General features: G+C 45.2%; 1 protein-coding gene across 1 annotated transcript in view; it reads left to right on the top strand.

Moving 5' to 3' along the window:
• The first annotated feature begins 6,461 nt into the window (after positions 1–6,461).
• SMC5 (structural maintenance of chromosomes 5) overlaps positions 6,462–21,364 on the top strand; it is a 122,325-nt gene continuing 107,422 nt past the window's right edge. The window contains exons 1-3 of the mRNA XM_073634579.1: positions 6,462–6,734; positions 8,788–8,929; positions 14,101–14,153. Coding sequence (XP_073490680.1) covers positions 6,625–6,734; positions 8,788–8,929; positions 14,101–14,153 — 305 coding nt within the window. The 5' untranslated portion in view covers positions 6,462–6,624. The remainder of the gene's footprint in view (positions 6,735–8,787; positions 8,930–14,100; positions 14,154–21,364) is intronic.

Below are 21,364 nucleotides of genomic sequence, written 5' to 3'. Positions count from 1 at the left end.
ACATCTGTTGAACTTTATTGAATGCACTTTTTTGCACTATACTGGCACTTTATTATATGACACATATTTGATGCGGGTATATGTATATTAATGGTTTAATGGTTTAGAGAGGCAGCGCTGAGTATAAATTCCCTTTTTGTCGCTCTTTGGGGTACTTACCTTGCACTACAGCGGCAGCCATATATATATATATATATATATATATATATATATATATATATATATATATATATATATACACACACATATACACACATATACACACACACATATTGTATTTATTCATTATTTTTAACTTTTCCACGGCGCAGGTTTAACGTTAAAATTTTTTTCTATCTCTCGGATGTTGCCCTGGAAGACGATTCGAGAAAATTGTGTTTGAAAAACCGCTGTGTAAATACTGTGTGACAGAAAAAACTGCAACGACCACCATTTGTTATTTTTTTTCACACAAAAAGAGCTTTCTTTTGGAGGTATCACCACTGGGTTTCTTTATTTTTTGCTAAATAAACGAATAAAGACCGGAAAAAAAAAAGTTTGTTGCAAACAGGTAATTTTTCTCCTTCACTGATGTGCGCTGAGGCTGAACTGATAGGCATTGATTGGCATCACTGATGGGCTCTGCTAGGACTGCCCTGATAATCAGTGTAGATGTTTCTTTTGGGGAAGCCGGTTATCGGCTCTCTTCTCCTTATGCTGTCAGCATGAGGAAAGGAGTGTTGATAACTGGCTTCTATTGACATTGGACACAGCTAATCATGTGGTAAAGAGTCGCTGATTGCAGTCCCAGCATATTGAGGTAAAGAGCCAATCAGTGACACTTTACCACATGATTAGCTGTGTCCAATGTCAATAGAAGCCAGTTATCAACACTCCTTTCCTCATGCTGACAGCACCAGGAGAAGAGAGACGATAACTGGCTTCCCCAAAAGGGACATCTACACTGATTATCAGGTGCAGTCCCGGCATATTGAGGTAAAGAGCCACTTATAATCATTGTAGATGTCCCTTTTGGGGAAGCCGGTTATCGGCTCTCTTCTCCTCATGCTGTCAACATGAGGAAGGAGTGTTGATAACTGGCTTCTGTTGACATTGGACACAGCTAATCATGTGGTAAAGAGCCGCTGATTGGCTCTTTACCTCAATATGTGATCAGCAGTGTCCTCTGGACACTGCAAGGACAAGACATGGCACCCGCACCCCGCCACAGGAGTGTGGTGGGCACGATGATGGCGTCCCAGAACTATACAACCATGCTGTAGCTGTCATTCAGCTATAGCGCAGTCAGCAAGTGGTAATCAACACTCTCATTAGGATCTGTGTTCAACATTTACAAACTGGAGCTGAATGGTACTTTAACCACTTGCCACCCAGGCCAATTCTGACATTTCTCTCCTACATGTAAAAATCATAATTTTTTTGCTAGAAAATTACATAGAACCCCCAAACATTATAAATGTATTTTTTAGCAAAGACCCTGGAGAATATAATGATGGTCGTTTTTGGAAAAAAAAGAGTTATGTGCTTTAAAAAAAAAAAAAAAAACCACAGTAAAGTTAGTCTTTTGCATAATGTGAAAGATTAAGTTACGCCGAGTAAAGAGATACCCAACATGTCACGCTTCAAAATTGCACACACTCGTAGAATGGCGCCAAACCTCGGTACTTAAAAATCCCCATAGGCGACGCTTTCAAATTTTTTACTGGTTACATGTTTTGAGTTATGGAGGAGGTCTAGGGCTAGAATTATTACTCTCGTCCCTAACATTCGCGGCGACACCTCACATGTGTGGTTTGAACACCGTTTTCATATGATGACGGGACTTGCGTATGCCTCTGCATGGGAGTAAACAAGGACATTGCGCCCAGCCTTCGAACAATCATAGAGACTCCGGCGACCATCTGGTCCACTGGTAAACATCCGGGGCTGGCGGATACTGTCTCTGACTCACCGATGGAAGCGGTGAGTTGGTAGAAGTACCAGAGGGCGGTGGGAGGCGTCCCCTCTCGCTGCCCGTAAGAACGATCAAGCGGCGGAACAGCCGATATGATCATGCTTATGGTTTAGGGACTCGCCGGCTGAAGAAGGCGATATCTGAATGATGCCTGTAGCTGCAGGCATCATTCAGATATACCCGCACAAATTCAAGGACGTCATATGATGGCCGTGGGGCAGGAAGTGGTTAAGGGTGCTTTTTCACTGCAGCCGTGGCCTTGTTGGCAGTAAAGCCCCGCTAGTGGCTGAAGAAAGGGTTAAAACCGCCCGCGTTGTGGCACTTCCGAATCGCTGCCCATTCATTTGAATGGGCAGGGGCAGTGGAGGAGCGGTGTATAAAGTGCTCCCACACCACCCCAAAGATGCTGCTTGCAGGACTTTTTTTCCCGTCCTGCAAGCGCACCGCCCCAGTGTGAAAGCACTCGGGCTTTCACGCTGGGGAGGCATGAGAGGTGCTTTTCAGGTGCTATTTTTAGCACTAAACTGCCTCAGTGTAAAAAGTAGCATCTTCAACAAAGCTTGCTGAACGCTCTGCAGATGCTTTGTCAAAGCCTGCTGTTCACATCGCTCTAACACAGTGGTTCTCAACCTGGGGGTCAAATGACGATTTGCCAGGGGTCACCAAATCCTGGGCTGTTCCTGAAGCTTGCACCACTCTCCCAGCCTTTTTCGCGGCCGCCCAGCGGGGCTGTTCCTGGAGCCCGTGGAAGCCCAGCGGGGCTGTACCTGGAGCCCGTGGAAGCCCAGCGGGGCTGTTCCTGGAGCCTGTGGAGGCCCAGCGGGGCTGTTCCTGGAGCCTGTGGAAGCCCAGCGGGGCTGTTCCTGGAGCCTGTGGAAGCCCAGCGGGGCTGTTCCTGGAGCCTGTGGAATCCCAGCCTGTGGAATCCCAGCGGGGCTGTTCCTGGAGCCTGTGGAATCCCAGTGGGGCTGTTCCTGGAGCCTGTGGAAGCCCAGCGGGGCTGTTCCTGGAGCCTGTGGAAGCCCAGCGGGGCTGTTCCTGGAGCCTGTGGAAGCCCAGCGGGGCTGTTCCTGGAGCCTGTGGAAGCCCAGCGGGGCTGTTCCTGGAGCCTGTGGAAGCCCAGCGGGGCTGTTCCTGGAGCCTGTGGAAGCCCAGCGGGGCTGTTCCTGGAGCCTGTGGAAGCCCAGCGGGGCTGTTCCTGGAGCCTGTGGAGGCTCAGCTGGGCTGTTCCTGGAGCCTGTGGAGGCTCAGCGGGGCTGTTACTGGAGCCTGTGGAGGCTCAGCGGGGCTGTTCCTGGAGCCTGTGGAAGCCCAGCGGGGCTGTTACTGGAGCCTGTGGAAGCCCAGCGGGGCTGTTCCTGGAGCCTGTGGAGGCCCAGCGGGGCTGTTCCTGGAGCCTGTGGAAGCCCAGCGGGGCTGTTCCTGGAGCCTGTGGAGGCACAGCGGGGCTGTTCCTGGAGCCTGTGGAAGCCCAGCGGGGCTGTTCCTGGAGCCTGTGGAAGCCCAGCGGGGCTGTTCCTGGAGCCTGTGGAGGCACAGCGGGGCTGTTCCTGGAGCCTGTGGAAGCCCAGCGGGGCTGTTCCTGGAGCCTGTGGAAGCCCAGCGGGGCTGTTCCTGGAGCCTGTGGAAGCTCAGCGGGGCTGTTCCTGGAGCCTGTGGAAGCCCAGCGGGGCTGTTCCTGGAGCCTGTGGAAGCCCAATGGGGCTGTTCCTGGAGCCTGTGGAAGCCCAGCTGGGCGTCTGTTCCTGGAGCCCGCAGCCGCCCATTCAGTTCACGACATGGGTTGGGGGCAGAGACTAGAGGTCAGCTGACTGGTGAGGAATGTGAAGTTGATTTCGGCATAGGTGTCTGCGAGACACCACAGAGCTGGAGACACAGTGAGTAACTCTACCTGTGATTAAAGTTGCCATTAAAGGTCCCCACTAAGGATGAGCTCAGGCATGTTCGCAAACAGCACGTGCAGAGCCCGCCAGGAAGTCGGCACTGCACAGCGCTAATCACAAGCTGTGAGACATCGTCCCGATGCACGGCTGCAGAGATCGGAAAATGTCTCACTGCCTGTGATTAGCGCTGTGCAGTGCCGACTTCCTGGCGGGCTCTGCACGTGCTGTTTGCGAACACACCTGAGCTCATCCTTAATCCCCACTACAGTTCTCAGATCAGCAGATGACCTTGATCAAGAGCACCTAAGCTGGCTGATCAAAACTCCCCCCAGCATTTCCACTCATCCTATTGCCCCCACCATGGAGTAAGGATGAGCTCCACGTGCAGAGCCCGCCTAGAAGTCGGCACGGCGCTGCGCTAATCACAGGCAGTGAGACATTTCCCGATCTCTGCAGCTGCACATCAGGAAAATGTCTCACTGCCTGTGATTAGCGCAGTGCCATGCCGACTTCCTGGCGTGCTCTGCACGTGGAGTGTGCGAACACGCCGGAGCTCATCCTTACCAAGGAGTAAGAGCAGGAATAAAAATAGAGAATACATGGAAGGGAGAGGAAAAGAGGGGGAGGAACAAAGAAAAAGGGAGAGAAAGAATAAGCGAAAGATGGCTAGAGAGAGGGATGGGGAAGAAAAAAGCAAGAAACTAGGATAGAGATAAAAAAGAAAGGAAAGAGAACAAAGAGTGGTACATCCTAAAATGTACCATAAGGGGGTTTAATACTGTACAAGTGGAAGGGACTCGGGGAGCGCTAAATGTCTGTGAGTTAGGGGCGCAAATTACTCATCTTGCCTTGGGTGCTGACAACCCACGCTACGAAAATAATTTTACTGTTAAGGGTCCACACCACTTGGGAAATTTTATCAAGGGGTCACAGCACTAGAGGGGTTGAGAACCACTGCTCTAACACAAACTGAAACCCGCCTTACATGGGCTTTCTGGTACAGTGTCTGGTGCTAGAGTTGCCACCTCATCCCTTTAAACCTGAACACCTTTGAATTACACAGGTTCTGAGGCCAGTGTTGCCAACTGTCAGTATTTTTACTGGCAGCCTGTAAAAAACAGGCAATTTTCTCCTGCCAGTAAAAACAAAAGGTTGCCAGTAAAAAATATGGCTGTGACGCTCGGCCTGGAGCCAGCCGAGACCATACAAGTGCCTGCTACAGTTTGTTCGGGTGGCTCTGGTGGAGGTGGAGCCTGAGCATGTCCTGTGATGTCATGGTGCAAGAGAGCCAAGCAGAGCAGCCAGAACCTTGTGTGTGGGTCTGCGGGATGGGAGCAAGGCAGGCCAGGAGCGGGACCATCACTGCTGTTTGGACTGGAGGGACCACCTGGCTTGGAGAGAGATTGTCATTGTGACTCTGGAGGGGACGTGTTGTGTTGGTAATCTATACTGCTGCACACTTCTGTCAGTATCACTGTAATGCCGTGTACACACAACTGGACTTTTCGACAGCAAAGGTCCGACGGAACAAATCTGTCAGGCAATTCGATCGTGTGTGGGCTTCATCTGACCTTTTCTGTCAAAAAATCTGACGGACTTCAGAAATAGAACATGCTTCAAATCTTTCCGACGGACTCGAGTCCTATCGAAAAATCTGTTCATCTGTATGCTAGTCCGATGGACCAAAAACAACGCAAGGGCAGCTATTGGCTACGAACTTCCTTATTCTAGTCGTCGTACGTCATCGCGTTCGAATCAGTCGGACTTTGGTAGGATCGTGTGTAGGCAAGTCCTTTTTGTTGGAACTCCGTCGGAACTCCGACGAAAAGTCCTTCAGAGTTCAGTCCGTCAAAGTCTGCTCGTGCGTATGCGGCATGAGAGTCAATTTCATGTGTGTTCCGCCCATTCTAATTTCTTGCCCTCCTGAGTCCTGTTTCTGAGCTACTTGCTTACTATATCGAAAATAAAATAAGAAATATGTTTTTTGTATTATTATCTATTTTAAATATTATTGCTAATTACATATTGTACTTGTTTGTAGCCTAAATAGTGAAATTTGTACTTAAAACTATAATTTTGTAACTTTTGGAAATTACAGTAAAAACTTGGCTGTGCCAGTAAATTTCAGATGTCATGTCAGTAAATTTCAATTTGTTAGGTTGGCAACACTGTCTGAGGCTAATTAAATGCAGAGAGGGGAAATGGCTTTAATTACCACCTTTACCAGCCACATAACCTGTGTAATTAACCATATCTGGTGCTTGCCTCCAATCTATCCAAAACTAAAAAAAAAAACTTTGAATAGTCTCCATTGAAAGCTTCCACCTCAGTTTATGGAACTGTTCTCCTTCATTCACAACAGCAGCACACTCCCCTAAGAATTAGCCGCTGAATCAGACACCACCACAGACTGTACACACACGCCTGTCCTGTGTACAGGAGCTCCAATCTCCCGCCTCAGTCAATTCCGCGCTCTCAGGGTAACCAATCCCAGGTGAGGGCTTTTAATCTCGCGAGAACACTCATTCTCCCGGCTTTCTTTCAGCGCTTCTGTAGATTATTCATTATACGGTCTTGTCTTGTTTTGTAATAGACATTCGCCGGCATAGGACACCTTAGCTGATACAGCGATCTGCAAATTGCATGCGGGCAAAAGCTTTTGTTGTCCGAAGGATTTCGTTGCCCTCATTTAAAATGGCCGCGCCTGTAGAATGACTGCAAGTGACGAAGCAGGAAGCGGTGGGGAGTGAAAACACTGGGTACAGAATTTGCTGGCACAGGGTTGTGATGGCGACCCAGCTAGGCAAAAGGAAATCGGATGGCACGAGACTGGGGCGGCAGGATGAGAGCAGTCATGTGGAGGGAGCCATCGTCAGGATCAAGATGGAGAACTTTCTGTATGTGTCTGGGTATTGTACGGTGACAGCTTACTGATGGCTTCCATGAATCTCCATGTACTGTCTGTCCACTCTACATCCTTCTTCTTATTAAAGGGGAGCTCCAGACATCACATAGTGACCATACACAATACAATCCCAGCTATGTAGTGGAAGGCTTTCCCTGGTTTGGTACTAATGCAATGGATTGGTTGGGATTGTCCTCATAGTGTAAAGCTTCACCATACATATTACAATCAACTTTAGAGTTACCAATGCTATGTAATATGAGGACCGACACTAATCTATCCAATCAACTTGTATCCATTCCGACTTGCTTTTATACTACATAGTTGTCAGTAGATCTAAAGGAGATTGTATAAGCCGATTGTAATGTGTGGTGGGCTGTAACCTGTTGCTGCTTCTGTAACACGTGTGGTGGAAAAAGGGCGAGCTTTACCACCAATACGCCACACATATGTGTCACTGGGTGGCCGATGTTTCTGTGCTGAGAGCGCATTTGCCACCCCCCCCCGGTCATCCCCAACAATCGGTAGTCAACGAGCTCCCAGTCATATGACCACTGTGACAGCTAATCGCAGTAGTCACATGATCACTGATCCTCCCCGCCCCCCATGAATTTGAAACCTTTTAGGCAAGTTGCACACGGATGTAATAATTTACTGATTCAGGATCTTACTGATAGAAAGATCCTGAATAAAATGTTCCGTAAGGACTTTAGGTAAACACAAGTGTGTGTAAACACTCTTGAAATTCTTCTCCATTGCCAGTGTTGCAATGCTTGTATAAGCAAATAAACATGTGTATTGATATGACTGCACTTACACATACAATTTTCTATTTTTGTTTTATGGCTCTGTACTTCTCGCTGTATTTTTGATCTTTAGGCCCCTTTCACACGTGCGGACAGTATGTCCGTATTTCATCCATCCATTTTCGGATGAAATATGGACATACAAGCATCACTATGGGATAGCGGGTGTCAGCATATGAACATCCGCTGACACCCAATATCATCCGTCCCGCTATGGTCCGATTCTGCAGACGGAGGAAAATCCTTATTTTCTATCCGTCTGCAGAGCGGAACAGATGAACACGGACAGATGGTCTGTGTTCATCCGCCCCCCCCCATAGGGGAGAGCAGAGATCTGACAGGGCGGTCCCTGCACAGTGTGCAGGGACTGCCCTGTCATCCGCCGGCTCAGCGGGGATCAACAAAACGATCCCCGCTGAGCAAGCGTCTGTTCACCGGGCGGATCATCATGGATCCGTCCTGTGTGAAAGGACCCTTACACAGCTGTGTGCTTTGTCCCCTAGATCAGCCTTTTTCAACCAGGATGCTATCTGGGTTCTTCAGGGGTGCCTTGCCGAATGCTAGAGCTGCACGATTATTTTGCTTAGAATAAAGATCACGATTCTCGTGGTGTAACATCTTTCACATTATTCAAAAAAATTGGGGTAACTTTACTGTTTTTTATTTTTTTAAATTCATTAAAGTGTATTTTCTTTCCTAAAACTAAATTGCGTTTGAAAGACCACTGCACAAATACAGTGCGACATAAAATATTGCAACAACCACCATTTTATTCACTAGAGTTTCTGCTAATATATAAAATATAATGTTTGGGGGTGCTAAGTAATTTTCTAGCAAAAAAAAAACAGATTTTAATTTGTAAGCAACAAGTGTCAAAAAAGGTTTAGTTTTTAAGTAGTTAAACTGACCTCATTTACAGACCAAAGCTCACTCCTTTAATCTAAAATAACTAAATGTTACAATGTTTCTCTTTAGCAATCTTGTGAGAAACTTGGCAGTTTTTTTTTTTTTTTTTTGACAGCTGTGAGCAGGGGAACTGCTCTCCACTTTTTACATGAATTGTGGAAATGCTGAATTAAGATTGTGTGGAGGGTCAAATCGAGATCGCAACCTTTTAACGATTAATCATGCAGCTCTAAGTTAACATAGTAATTTACAGTACATATTTTTTTTTTGAAAGATTTTTTGTACAGTGTAACAATCTTTTTCTTTTTTCTTTTTTTTTTTTTTTTTATGCAGCACGTATGACTTGTGTGAGGTGTTTCCTGGCCCTCACTTAAATATGATTGTTGGTGCAAATGGAACAGGAAAATCTAGCATTGTTTGTGCTATCTGTCTGGGATTGGCTGGAAAGACCTCCTTTATTGGCAGAGCTGATAAGGTAACATTCGTTTGATTTACCATGTAGATTTTATAAAAAATATTGTATGAAGACCCTTCCACCTGGCCTGTTCCACTCTGGTATAGGACTGCTATCATGAAAATATTTTATAGTGGTAATGTGGAATTCCAGTGTTTCCAGGGCAAAAACTCCCCCCTACTCACTTGTACCAGGCAAGTGGCTGTAATGTGTTCCTTCACACCTAGAAGAAGTCTATTTGTTAGATGGGAATAGCATGGAAGATGTATACTGTAAATTGAACCTAACCTTTCCTTTGTTCTTGACACTGGATGCTCTAATGCTCTTGCAAAAAAGTTATAAATAGGAAAGCTCAAAAGAGCTTTTGGTAAGGAGAGATGAGTACCTAAGGGACATCCAGTTGCAGAATTTTATGTTTTATCATGGAACATCCCTAGATGGTCTTGAAGCAGTTGATATTTACCACTTACATCACACCACCAATCATAAGCGGCTGAGCCATTCCTCATCCCACAGCTGCATGCATATAAACCACTTGTATACGTATTACTGCAGAGTAGGGGAAGTCTTGGTCACATAGGAGCCTTGGCCTGAGCTCATCTCTACCTGTGATCTTCATTCTAATAAAAGTCTGGCTTTGAATTGCTGATATTGAATGCCAGGTACCTGTCGTTTTGCAGTTCAGAGTGAGATCACTCAGTATGATCGATGTACACGCTGTGATCCTTTTGACCTGCTGGGGTTAAAATGTGCAATAGCACTTCTGTTTGCAAGAAACCACTATTCAAATGGCATACAATGGTTATAGCAAAGAATCACCCCCTTTAAAATAATCACAGTTTGTTGCTTTGCAGCTTGAAATGAAGACTGACACCGTTTTTGTTTTATGCAGCAGTATTTACTAATGCAACTCCAAGTGAAAGATATAACAACAACAACATGTCAGAAAAAAAAAAGTACTCCAATCCTTGCTACAGAGAAACACCCCCATAACAGGATATACCCACCTCCTTTCTTTACTGTAGGAACGGTGTTATTTGGATGGTGAGCTGTTTTGGATCTCCGCCAAACTTATTGCCAAATAATTACATTTATCCTCATTTGACCACCTTAAACGCACCTTAAAGATTCTGAGGCCACATGGAACAATGTGTTATGGTCAGATGAGACTACAATTGAATTATTTGGCCTCAACACCTAATTTATATGTTGCATCGAGATAGGACTTGGGTATTATTTAGGTGGGCAATGCAATAAGATAAAAATTGCCTAGCCTTTACAACCGCTTTTAACCTTGCATCGTGCATCTATTTCTGCATGCCATGGATTATATTGTTGCTATCACTGTGGCCTGATAAGTCCCTGATTTTATCCTATCTGGTTGCCAGATTGCTCATAGTATAAGGGCTATGTAGTGTCGGTGTGGATAAACAGCCACTTCCTGGCTGAAATAACTGCAGTGGGAAGTTGTGTTGGTATACTGTGCTAGAGACAACGTTGTCCTATTTGAATGCAAACAATGGGTTTTTGTAATGTATCGTGACATTTGTATATTCTTAATGGAGGATCTGTGTACGATTTCCCTTCTGTCTGCATGCAGGAGCTATTTGTAGCTATTTCACACTGCAACACTGCCCTTGCAGAGACCTGCATTACAAAAACGCAGGTCACTGCACATTGTGTATAAAAACCCAAAATATTCTATGCAGTCAAATCTGTGCTTTTTTTTTTTTCCCTATTCATTTTTATGCACATATGGTTTGAGCAAGGCTTATCTCAGACAAAGAGACAGACACAAATCACTGTTGGGTCTTGTCTTGTGTGTGTGTGTGTTTGTTTTTTTTGTCTGTAAAATATATGAGAAGCCACCCCTTGAGTTGGCCTTAAAGGCGTTGTTAAGGCAGAAGTTATTTTTTTATCTTAATGCATTCTATGCATTAAGATAAACTTATGTGTGCAGCAGTTTCCCAAGCACCCCCTAATACTTACCTGAGCCCCATCTCTGTCCAACAATGCCCACAAGTCCCTTGGCCATCCAACACTCTCCCTCCTGATTGTCTGAGACACAGCAGCTGAGCGATTGGCTCCCACGACTGCCAGGCAGTCTGCTTGCTGTTTGATCACTCGACAGGAGGGAGGTGCCAGTTCCCGAGAAGAGGAGGACCTGGGTTGCTCTGTGCAGATCCACTGCAAAAGAGCAGGTAGGTATAACATGTTTGTTTAAAAAAAAAAAAAAAAAAAAAAAAACAATACTTTTATACTCACTTTAAGCAACCTTGATCTGGCCTGAAAAGAGCCTGTCATAACAGTGCTAAACTACAAGTACTTGTGTTACCACTGGGGCTCAATTACACCAGCCCGCACGCATATTAACTGGTGTATGGGCAGAGATGTAACTAGAACCTTCAGGGCCCCTGGGCAAAAACTATAAAGGCCCCCCCTGACTGCGAGCCCAGTGGCAGAACGCCAGGGCCCAGTTGCAAGTGTTACCTTTGTGACCCTGGTAGTTCTGCTTCTGGTGTCAGTAGTTTTTAAATTTTTTTACAATATTATTTTTTTACTATTTTTTGGGGGGAGCCCTGTTGGGGGGGGTCTTGGTGAAATATCAGGGGTCTAAACAGACCTCTGATGTTTCACCTTTAAGACAGAGAAAGAAGATTGAGCACACAGCCCTCAATCACCATCTCAGCAGCTTCAGCTGCACAGAATGAATGGACAGGAATAGCTCTCTACAGACCTTCCTGTTCATTCACAAACTGAAGCAGAGTAAACTGTGTTTAGTTATACATGGATAGTCAGTGATAGGTGCAAATAACTAACTGACTTTGTTCATTCAGACAAGAAAGGGTCAGGTAAATGACACATTTACTGGCGCCTTCCCCGCTCTCCATTCCTGAGGTCAGCAGAAAGAAGATTAATAGGAGGGGCGGCAGACATCTAGAGGAAACAATCCCCTCTATTTTCCTCCTACAGCCCCTGAATGCCTGTGGAGGAAGAAGATCAGGCATTCATCCCTCTTATCCAGGTGTACAGGGGGCCACCCAGGCCCCCTGATGCATGTGGCTGAGTCGCAATTGGGACCTCTTGCATAGTTAGCGAGCATTTCAGCCTTTTTATGTCTAACTGCATAAAGAGGGGGAGCAATTTAGTGCTTCTGCTCTGAATCTTGAGGATCAATTGTTCTACTGTGCCTGCAGCTATAGAGCTTGCCCCATGAGAGGATAGTACTCAGGAGAACATCTACAGCGGTTGTTGGCTGGTCGGCTATCTGGCGAGGATTCCTGACGCACCTATCCATCGGTGGCCCTTGGAGTATCCCTGTGGCGGTTTCAGCATATCTACTAAGCCTGTTTTGACCCCCCTGAGTAAGGGCGGTCACAGGCTTTCTGGTAAGCCTTCCATTCTTCTATTTCGGTGGTGGGCAACATGGAACATTGAAGAATGTACCCCTAAAATCTACACTTGTATCAAATACACTGTTGTGGACGTTTATGTGTTTTCTTAAGTCTTTTATAAGGAAAGACTCCTTTTTTGTTTATATGTTTACGTTTCAAGAAACACTTCACATAATTAACACGTATGACTGTATCACTGTTTTCTATTTTTTGATTAATTTTCTTTATTAATTTATTAATTTGTTTATCAAATTCCATAATTCACTTCACATGTCCAGCGCTGCACTTTTTAAATTATATTTTGTTTTTTGTGCCCTCATATCGGGGTTATAGTGTACAGCAGCAGGACTTTTTCTCCATTGTTTTCACAACTTTTTTATGCACCTAGCGCAATTTCTTTTTCTTTAATTTTTTTTTAGAGGAAACAATCCCCTCTATTTTCCTCCTACAGCCCCTGAATGCCTGTGGAGGAAGAAGATCAGGCATTCATCCCTCTTATCCAGGTGTACAGGGGTCCACCCAGGCCCCCTGATGCATGTGGCTGAGTCGCAATTGGGACCTCTTGCATAGTTACATATAGTTACATAGTAGGTGAGGTTGAAAAAAGACACAAGTCCATCAAGTCCAACCTATTATATGATTACATTGTATATCCCTGTCTGTTGCGGTCAGACATTAATGGCTGTGTGTTGAGTTATTTTGAGAGGACAGCAAATTTACACTGTTATACAAGCTGTACACTTACTACTTTACATTGTAGCAAAGTGTCATTTCTTCAGTGTTGTCACATGAAAAGATATAATAAAATATTTACAAAAATGTGAGGGGTGTACTCACTTTTGTGAGATACTATATGTGCTTTGCTCAGATTTCATGACTGAGGATTTCAACCACTTTTAAGGCCTTGTTTACATGGGCATACTTAAGCATACACTCATGTGGGGGCTTCATTTTACATGGGAATACAAGTGTTCTGTGCTTTTATGTGCAGACCCTCCCTTTTATGTAATTTGGGATGCAGCTGCTGCAAGGACACAGGCGCTGCTTCCAGTTTGACATTCTTGTGGATGTGTGTGAGTGCAAACCTGACATGAATATGACTGCCTGCACACAGTTGCACAGAACATATTTACATCCCGTGCAGGTAGAACATGATCCTCACACAGGTGTACGATTATATACGCCTGTGTGTAGTTAAGGTCCTTCTGTATTTTTATTATCTGATGTACCTTTTAGCCAAAGAACGTTCTGGTAGTGTGGGAGCTAGCTGCTAAACCCCACACCATGCATTCTTATTGTTCCATGACAATGATGGGCAACCTTACCAGCAAATACAATAGTGCAGAAGTCAGAAAGGTGTTAATGAGGCCGGTATGTGCAAGCACCTCTAGATACATGCCACGGGGGGGGGGGGGGGGGGGGGTTAGGTATGTCTGCTACTGTTGCTTATTTCTTCTGAAAATGCTAGCTGTATGTCTATTGTGTGGATCTAGTGTCTGTAATACTTCTTAGGCACTGACCTTGACCAATTTTATGCAGGACAATAGTTTTTTTACTGATCTGGAAAAGACAGGCAGATTTAAAATCTCAAAGTGTTGGAGACGGAGATAGCCAAGCAGATAGCATTCTTAGAAGGAGGTCAACAAAGCCATGCCCTGGACTTCTTTCATTCACTTCTTTTCAAGTTTTAACCTGATTGCTATCTGTGGGTAAACAAATCAGTGTGATACAGATATGGTAATTACATTTCATTTTAGGAAAGAAAACTCCCTAAGCTCTTTATTTTGTATTTTTCAGGTTGGCTTTTATGTGAAGCGTGGATGTCAAAAAGGCATGGTGGAGCTCGAATTGTAAGATTTTTAATAAATACATTTTTGATGTGTTTTAATGCAGGGAACACATATAGTCGAAACTTACTTGGTGTGTTTGAAGGGAACTTTTGAATAAATGTAATAGCTAAATTACAGTGGCTGGGCAATAGTATCAGGAGCAGGTAGGACCTAATTTTGACTTGTAGAGCAGATGAGCTCTTGTGTTCTACCTTGGCCTAATATACAATGAGTTCCACAGATGCGCATGGTTTAATATGAATAGGAACATATGCAACACCTGGGTACTGTTTCTGCCTTAGGCACTTTTTGTTCCAGATCAGGCTTTTCTTTTCATGCCCAAAGCTGCACATACACTACTTAAATTTCTGCTGATTCCTGATTTTTAAGTCCACTTTTGCTGAAGGAGTCTGTCTGAAGATTTTTGGCTGAACAGCACTTGTATCCATTTGGATGCAAGCGCTGTTCAGGTATTCGGCAACCTATGGAGCAGTGGCTGCTGAATATATTAGCCTGGCAGGTGACTCTTTTCTCTATCCATGCTTCTTAGCGTGCATGGGTAGTCGATGGATTTCTCTCATTCAGCCCTGTGGCTGTGTGACCAGCTTGACTCCCCTCCAACCACAATTGTTATGACTCATATTTTGTCTATGTTTATGTGCATCTTTTTGACTCTTTCATTCATGTACAAAAAAACCCCATTAAGTCAATAGCCTTTCAAACTTGCTGTAGCAGAGGTGCAGTACTTGTGTGTACTGTTAAGTCTGTTTGCTCATAGCCAGGTCAGAGCTTGGCAGTAACAACACTGGTTTCTAGATCATTGGAGTCTCAAAGCAAGTGAAGAAGAGTGTTAAAAAATGTACACCTCTGCTTTATAAATGTGCTGCATGATTTTCATTTTTCAAAGCAGTGGGATGGTAATTTTAAGGTCATATCACTGGTTTATAAATGGGCCTCTTAGTTCCACTGTTACTGGGGCACGGTTTTTCTTGATTTGATGGCTATGCTCCATTAACTACCAACCCTCTATACGGAAAGACTACCTTTACTAACCGCTGAGGCAGTCTCATTTAACTCGGTAATGCTGGCAAGGTACGTAAAATGGAGCACAAGTTCACTTTAAGTTGGAATGGTATGTTATTTACAGATAAGGCCCTATTCACTAAGCTGTAATAGTTATTTGCCATTGTTTTCAACAATGGGAATTGAAAAAAAATGATCTCATATCTAGAAATAATCATTGTTCTAGCAGACAACCTAGTTGCAGTCAGAGAGTCATTGGATAGGTATGTGAGTGTAGTAGTAGCCATAAAAGAGGATGGTGAAATGATGCTTGCTGGAGAGGTGCGGGAGGTCAGTGGAGGCATGTGGTCACAGTGGCTGCTACTGCTATTAGGCTGCTTTGGGAGGCATGGGCCTCGAAGGTGGGGGCATTAGAATAGACACCTGCTGCAAAGAGGAAACTTTTTCCTCTTTCCATCTCCTCGTCATGTGTTACGGCAGGGGCAGGGCTGGCCCAAGACATTGTGCTGCCTGGGTCCTAGAATGAAATGCTGCCCCCCCCCCCCCAAAAAAAAAATCACACCCACCAAAAAGCCCCCCCACATCCACTATTTTATATCATGATACTTAAATGTTATCAGGAGGTCAGATTTTGCACTAAACACAGAAGTGTGAACCTAGGTTAAGGGCTAGTTCATACCAGGATCACATTGGAACACACGCTTTCCTGTGTGGAGCATTTTGACAATCCGATTCATTTGAATGGGTTGCAAAAAGTAACAGACTGTGGAAAAAGTAGTGTTTGCACTACTTTTAAAAACACGCTGCACCAAACCGCAAAGTAATGTGGTACCATGCGATTTTGCCTGTAAACACATCTGCATTCGGGGTGCCATTAACAATACATTGGCACCCACATGCAGCAGATCGCAAGGGTAGTGTGTTCACCTGCTGCGTGGAAAACTTGCACACAGTGCACCTTAGCCGCACCGACCGTATGCTGGTATGAACTGGCCCTCAATCAACCAGGTAGAATAGGGAGCCCCCCAGACCCCTACATATGACATAAGCATGACCTTTACAGTCGACTTTATAATTTTATTATCAATCCCCCATACAGCCCAGCGATTTCCATGGCCACATGCAGTCTCCCCCCGGGTAGGAGGAGGGGACAGGGTGTCCGGACCGGGACTCACCTGTGACTTTTATTAAATCTTTTCATGTGACAACACTGAAGAAATGACACTAGCCATTTTCCCTCCCCGGTGTCATGTGACTCGTTAGGGTTACAAGGTCTCAGGTGTGAATGGGGAGCAGGTGTGTTAAATTTGGTGTTATCGCTCTCACTCTCTCATACTAGTCACTGGAAGTTCAACATGGCACCTCATGGCAAAGAACTCTGAGGATCTGAAAAAAAAGAATTGTCGCTCTACATAAAGATGGCCTAGGCTATAAGAAGATTGCCAAGTCCCTGAAACTGAGCTGCAGCACGGTGGCCAAGACCATACAGCTTAACAGGACAGGTTCCACTCAGAACAGGCCTCACCATGGTCGACCAAAGAAGTTGCGTGCACGTGCTCAGCGTCATATCAAGAGGTTGTCTTTGGGAAATTGACGTATTAGTGCTGCCAGCATTGCTGCAGAGGTGGAAGGGAGTCAGTCTGTCAGTGCTCAGACCATACGCCACACACTGCATCAAATTTAATAAAATATTTACAAATATGTGAGGGGTATACTCACTTTTGTGAGATACTGTGTGTGTGTGTGTGTGTATGTATATACTCACACTCGCTCCCCCTTCAGTGATCTGCACTCACCTGGCGCCATGCCTGTTCATCAGGAGCTCGTGTGAGAAAGTTCCTTCTGGCTCTATCATATGGGCAGAGCAAGGGAGGGGACTTGCTCTCACACTGATCTCCGGGCTCTGGCTGTCACTGAAGCATCGGGTGCAGACTCAGTGAGAGTGTGCAGGACAGTGCTGGGACAGGCAGCCCGCGACACTCTCATTGAGTCTGCACTCGATGTGGATGGTATAGGTAGCGCCAGGCTCTGCTTTGCCCCCCCTCTTAATTTGCCGCCAGGGTCCCATGGACTCACTGGGACCCATGGTAGGGCCGGTGTTCTATCGAATAGTGGTCGCCGTCGAAAAGTGCCCACACATGCATAGTATGGAAGGGCACTCCAGCTGATTTCCTGATCAGCTGGCGTGACGTCACCATGGCACATGCGCACATCGTAGGAGGTATCTTACTACGGGAGATACCATTTCACGGGCACAATTGAAAGCTATGCAAACAGCGGAGGGAGACTGTAGTTGTCAGATTGTGCCTCGCTGTCGCAGGGCGGGTTTACAGTGTGCTGAAGGTCTGGTTTTGTGTGTGTTGTACGGCGAGTTTTGCCTGTGTAAGGGTGGGTTGCAATACAGACAAAACCCGCCTTGCAACAGGATTTGATAGAACACCGGCCCTGGGCAGGGGTGTCACCATTTGGCATTTGAAGTATGCAGGCAGTGTCGGGCAGATAACTTGTCATGCCATTAGAGGTCGACCGATTATATCGGCCGATATTTGGCGTTTTTTAATTAATCGGCATTAGCCGATTGTGCTGATAAAAAAGGCAGATTATAACTTCAGCGTGACTTGCAAATGACTTCTGTAATAGAAGTCAATGCAAGTTGCCTGAAGTCTTCGGTGGAGCACTTCTCTCCTCTCTGGATACCTGCCAAGTCTGATAAAAGAAACTAAAAAGATACAATGTTTCTACTTCAATGAACTGAACTCCATGTGGAGGAGTTCTCAGTTTAACCATTTAAAGGCCTCTTTCACATGAACAATCCGTTCAGGTCTGCCTGTCAGTTTTTCAGGCGGACCTGAACAGACCCTCCGTAGACATCTATGGAGCGTCGGATTTCAGCGGTGACATGTCCGCTGACATCCGACCCGCTCCAATCCGAAAAAGTGTAACAGAGGAAAAACCTACTTTTCCATCCGTGATCGGGTGACGACGGACTCTATGGTCCATCGTCATCCGATCCCCCATAGGGGAGAGCGGCACTGTGACAGGTGCATCGACGGACCTGTCATCTGCCTGCTCAGCGGGGATCCACGGAGCGATCCCCGCTGAGCAAGCGGATGTTCACAGGGCGGATCATCTCGGATCCGTCCCGTGTGAAGGAGCCCTAAATCTTTTCTGACATTTGTTGCTTACAAGTAAAAATCCTGTATTTTCTACTAGAAAATCACTTAGAACCCCCAAAAATTGTATAAATATTTTTTAGTAGAGACCCTAGGGAATAAAATAGCGGTTGCTGCAATATTTTATGTCACACGGTATTTGCGCAGCCTTCTTTCAAACGCAATTTTTTTTTGGAAAAAATACACTAATGAATTAAAAAAAACTAAGCAGTAAAGTTTGTCCATTTTTTTTCGTCCAAAAGTTTTGATTACCTGTTTTTGTGTATTTAATATTTAAGATATAGTTTTTTTTTAAATCTAAATTCTACATACAGGTGAACTGATTGGAGGTTTGTTTTGTTTAATAAATGTTTAAATGTAAGAAATTTTCTGTATCACTTATTACTTAAGGTTTCTTTCACACTGGAGCGGGCAGCCGTTGACGGTAAAGCGCTGCTAGTGGCGCTTTACTGTCATTTTAGCAGCGCTATTCGGCTGCTAGCGGGGAGATTATAACCCAGCTAGCGCCCGAGGAAGGGGTTAAATGCGCCGCGAAGCGCCGCTGATGAAGCGTTTTGCAGGCGCTTCTGCAGCGGTGCGCATTCATTTCAATGGGCAGGAGTGGTGGAGCAGCGGTATACACTGCTCCAAAGATGCTGCTTGTAGGACTTTTTTAACATCCTGCCAGCGCATCGCCTCAGTGTAAAAGCACTCGGGTTTTCACACTGAGACTGCAGGGGAGCCGTTTTGCAGGCACTTTAAAGGCACTATTTTTAGCCCAAAAGCGCCTGAAAAATGCCCCAGTGTGAAAGGGGTCTAACTGTTAGATTTTATGAGATGAAGGGAAAAAATAAATAAAAAAAAAATCGGCTTAACATATCGGCCCAAAAAAAATCGGCATCATATATCGGCCATCGGCCGCCGCGATTTCTAAATATTGACACCGGCCAGAGAAAAACCCACATCGGTCGACCTCTACATGCCATTACCAAGTTCAAAAGTCCGCAGTGCATGTTCACAACTCTCTGGTGCTGTAGGTGGCTAAGGGTCACAAGACCTGCTGCCAGTCCTGAGGCCAGGAAGAGAGAGGGAGCTGTCGGGATGTTTGATGTTCAGCTGTTGCAGAACTACAAGTCCCATGAGGCATAGCAAGAATCTGACAGCCACAAGCATGACACCCAGAGGCAGAGGCATGATGGAACTTGTAGTTTTGCAACAGCTGGGGGTCCGCTAATTGCATATCCCTGCCCTAGAGAATAAAATGGCGGTCGTTGCAATACTTTCTGTCACACCATATTTTCGCAGCGGTCTTACAAGCGCACTTTTTTGGATAAAATACACTTTTTTGAATTAAAAAATAAGACAACAGTAAAGTTGGCAAGTTGGCCCTTTTTTTTTTTTTTTTTTTTTTTTTTTTTTATATTGTGAAAGATAATGTTACACCGAGTAAATTGATACCCAACATGTCACGCTTCAAAATTGCACCCACTGGCGAATGGCGACAAACTTTTACCCTTAAAAATCGATGGCGATGTTTAAACAATTCTACAGGTTGCATGTTTTGAGTTACAGAAGAGGTCTAGGGCTAGACCTATTATTATTGCTCTCTCTCTACCGATCGCGGTGATACCTCACATGTGTGGTTTGAACACAGTTTTCAAATGCGGATGCTACTCATGTATGCGTTCGCTTCTGCACGCGAGCTCGACGGGCGTGTTTAAAAAAAAAAACAAAACTTTTTTTTCTTATTTATCTTACCTTTTTATTTTCTATTTATACACTGTTTAAAAAAAAAATAAATAAAATTGTCACTTTTATTCCTATTACAAGGAATGTAAACATCCCTTGTAACAGAAAAAAAGCATGACAGGACCTCCTAAATATGAGATCTCGGGTCAAAAAGACCTCAGATCTCATATTTACACTAAAATGCAATAGAAAAAAATATTAAAAATTGTCATTTAACCACTTTAATACCAGGCACTTATACACCTTCCCGCCCAGACCAATTTTCAGCTTTCAGCGCTGTCGCATTTTGAATGCTACACTGTACTCAGACCATTTTTTTTATCATTTTGTTCCCACAAATAGAGCTTTCTTTTGGTGGTATTTGATCACCTCTGTGTTTTTTATTTTTTGCGCAACAAATAAAAAAAGACTGAAAATTTTGAAAAAAGACAAGTTTTTCTTTGTTTCTGTTTAAAATTTTTTGTAAGTATGTTTTCTTCTTCAATGACCAGCACTGATATGGCTGCACTGACGGGCACTGATGGGCACCGATGAGGTGGCACTGATGGTGAGCACTGATAGGCGGCACTCGTAGGTGGCACCGATGGGCACTCGTAGGTGGCACCGATGGGCACTCGTAGGTGGCACTGATAGGTGGCATGGATGGGCACTGACAGGTGGCACCAATGGACACTGATGGGTGGCACTGACACTGATTGGCACTGATGCCCCTAAGGGTGGCATTGCTGGGCATTACTGCAATATACTGGTGCCAATCCGTGACCCTTTTGTGGGCACTAATTGGCACAGATTGGGCACATTGGGCACATGTGGATGGCCATGGGGTACATACCTGGCCATCCACATGTTGCCTCTCTCCCTGGTGGTCCTAGTGGCGATCCCTGGTGGTCCAGTGTGGTCATCTGAGGGGGGGCTGCGCTGATAAACAATCAGCACAGACCCCCCTTGTCAGGAGAGCCGCCGATCGGCTCTCCTCTACTCACGTCTGTCAGAGACGAGTGAGGAAAAGCCGATCAACGACTCTTCCTATTGACATCGTGATCAGCCGATCAGCCGATAATTGGACACGGCTGATCACATGGTAAAGAGCCTCCGGCGGAGGCTCTTTACCAAGATTGGTGGAGCGGTGTGTCAGACTGACACACCGCTCCACCGATCGCCGCGATGTGATGGACGTCATATGACGCCCAGTCAGGATAACTGAACCACCACCCGGCCATCATCTGCTATGGACCGAGCGGGAAGTGGTTAAAAGAAAAAATTGACCCTTTACGAGCTGTGGGCGAAAATTACGTTTTGATGTCGCTT

Source organism: Aquarana catesbeiana, linkage group LG01 (genome assembly GCF_042186555.1).
Source record: "Aquarana catesbeiana isolate 2022-GZ linkage group LG01, ASM4218655v1, whole genome shotgun sequence".
Taxonomy (NCBI): Eukaryota; Metazoa; Chordata; class Amphibia; order Anura; family Ranidae; genus Aquarana; species Aquarana catesbeiana.
The sequence above is the reverse complement of the archived record's forward strand: the minus strand, read 5'-3'. Positions and strand labels throughout refer to the sequence as shown.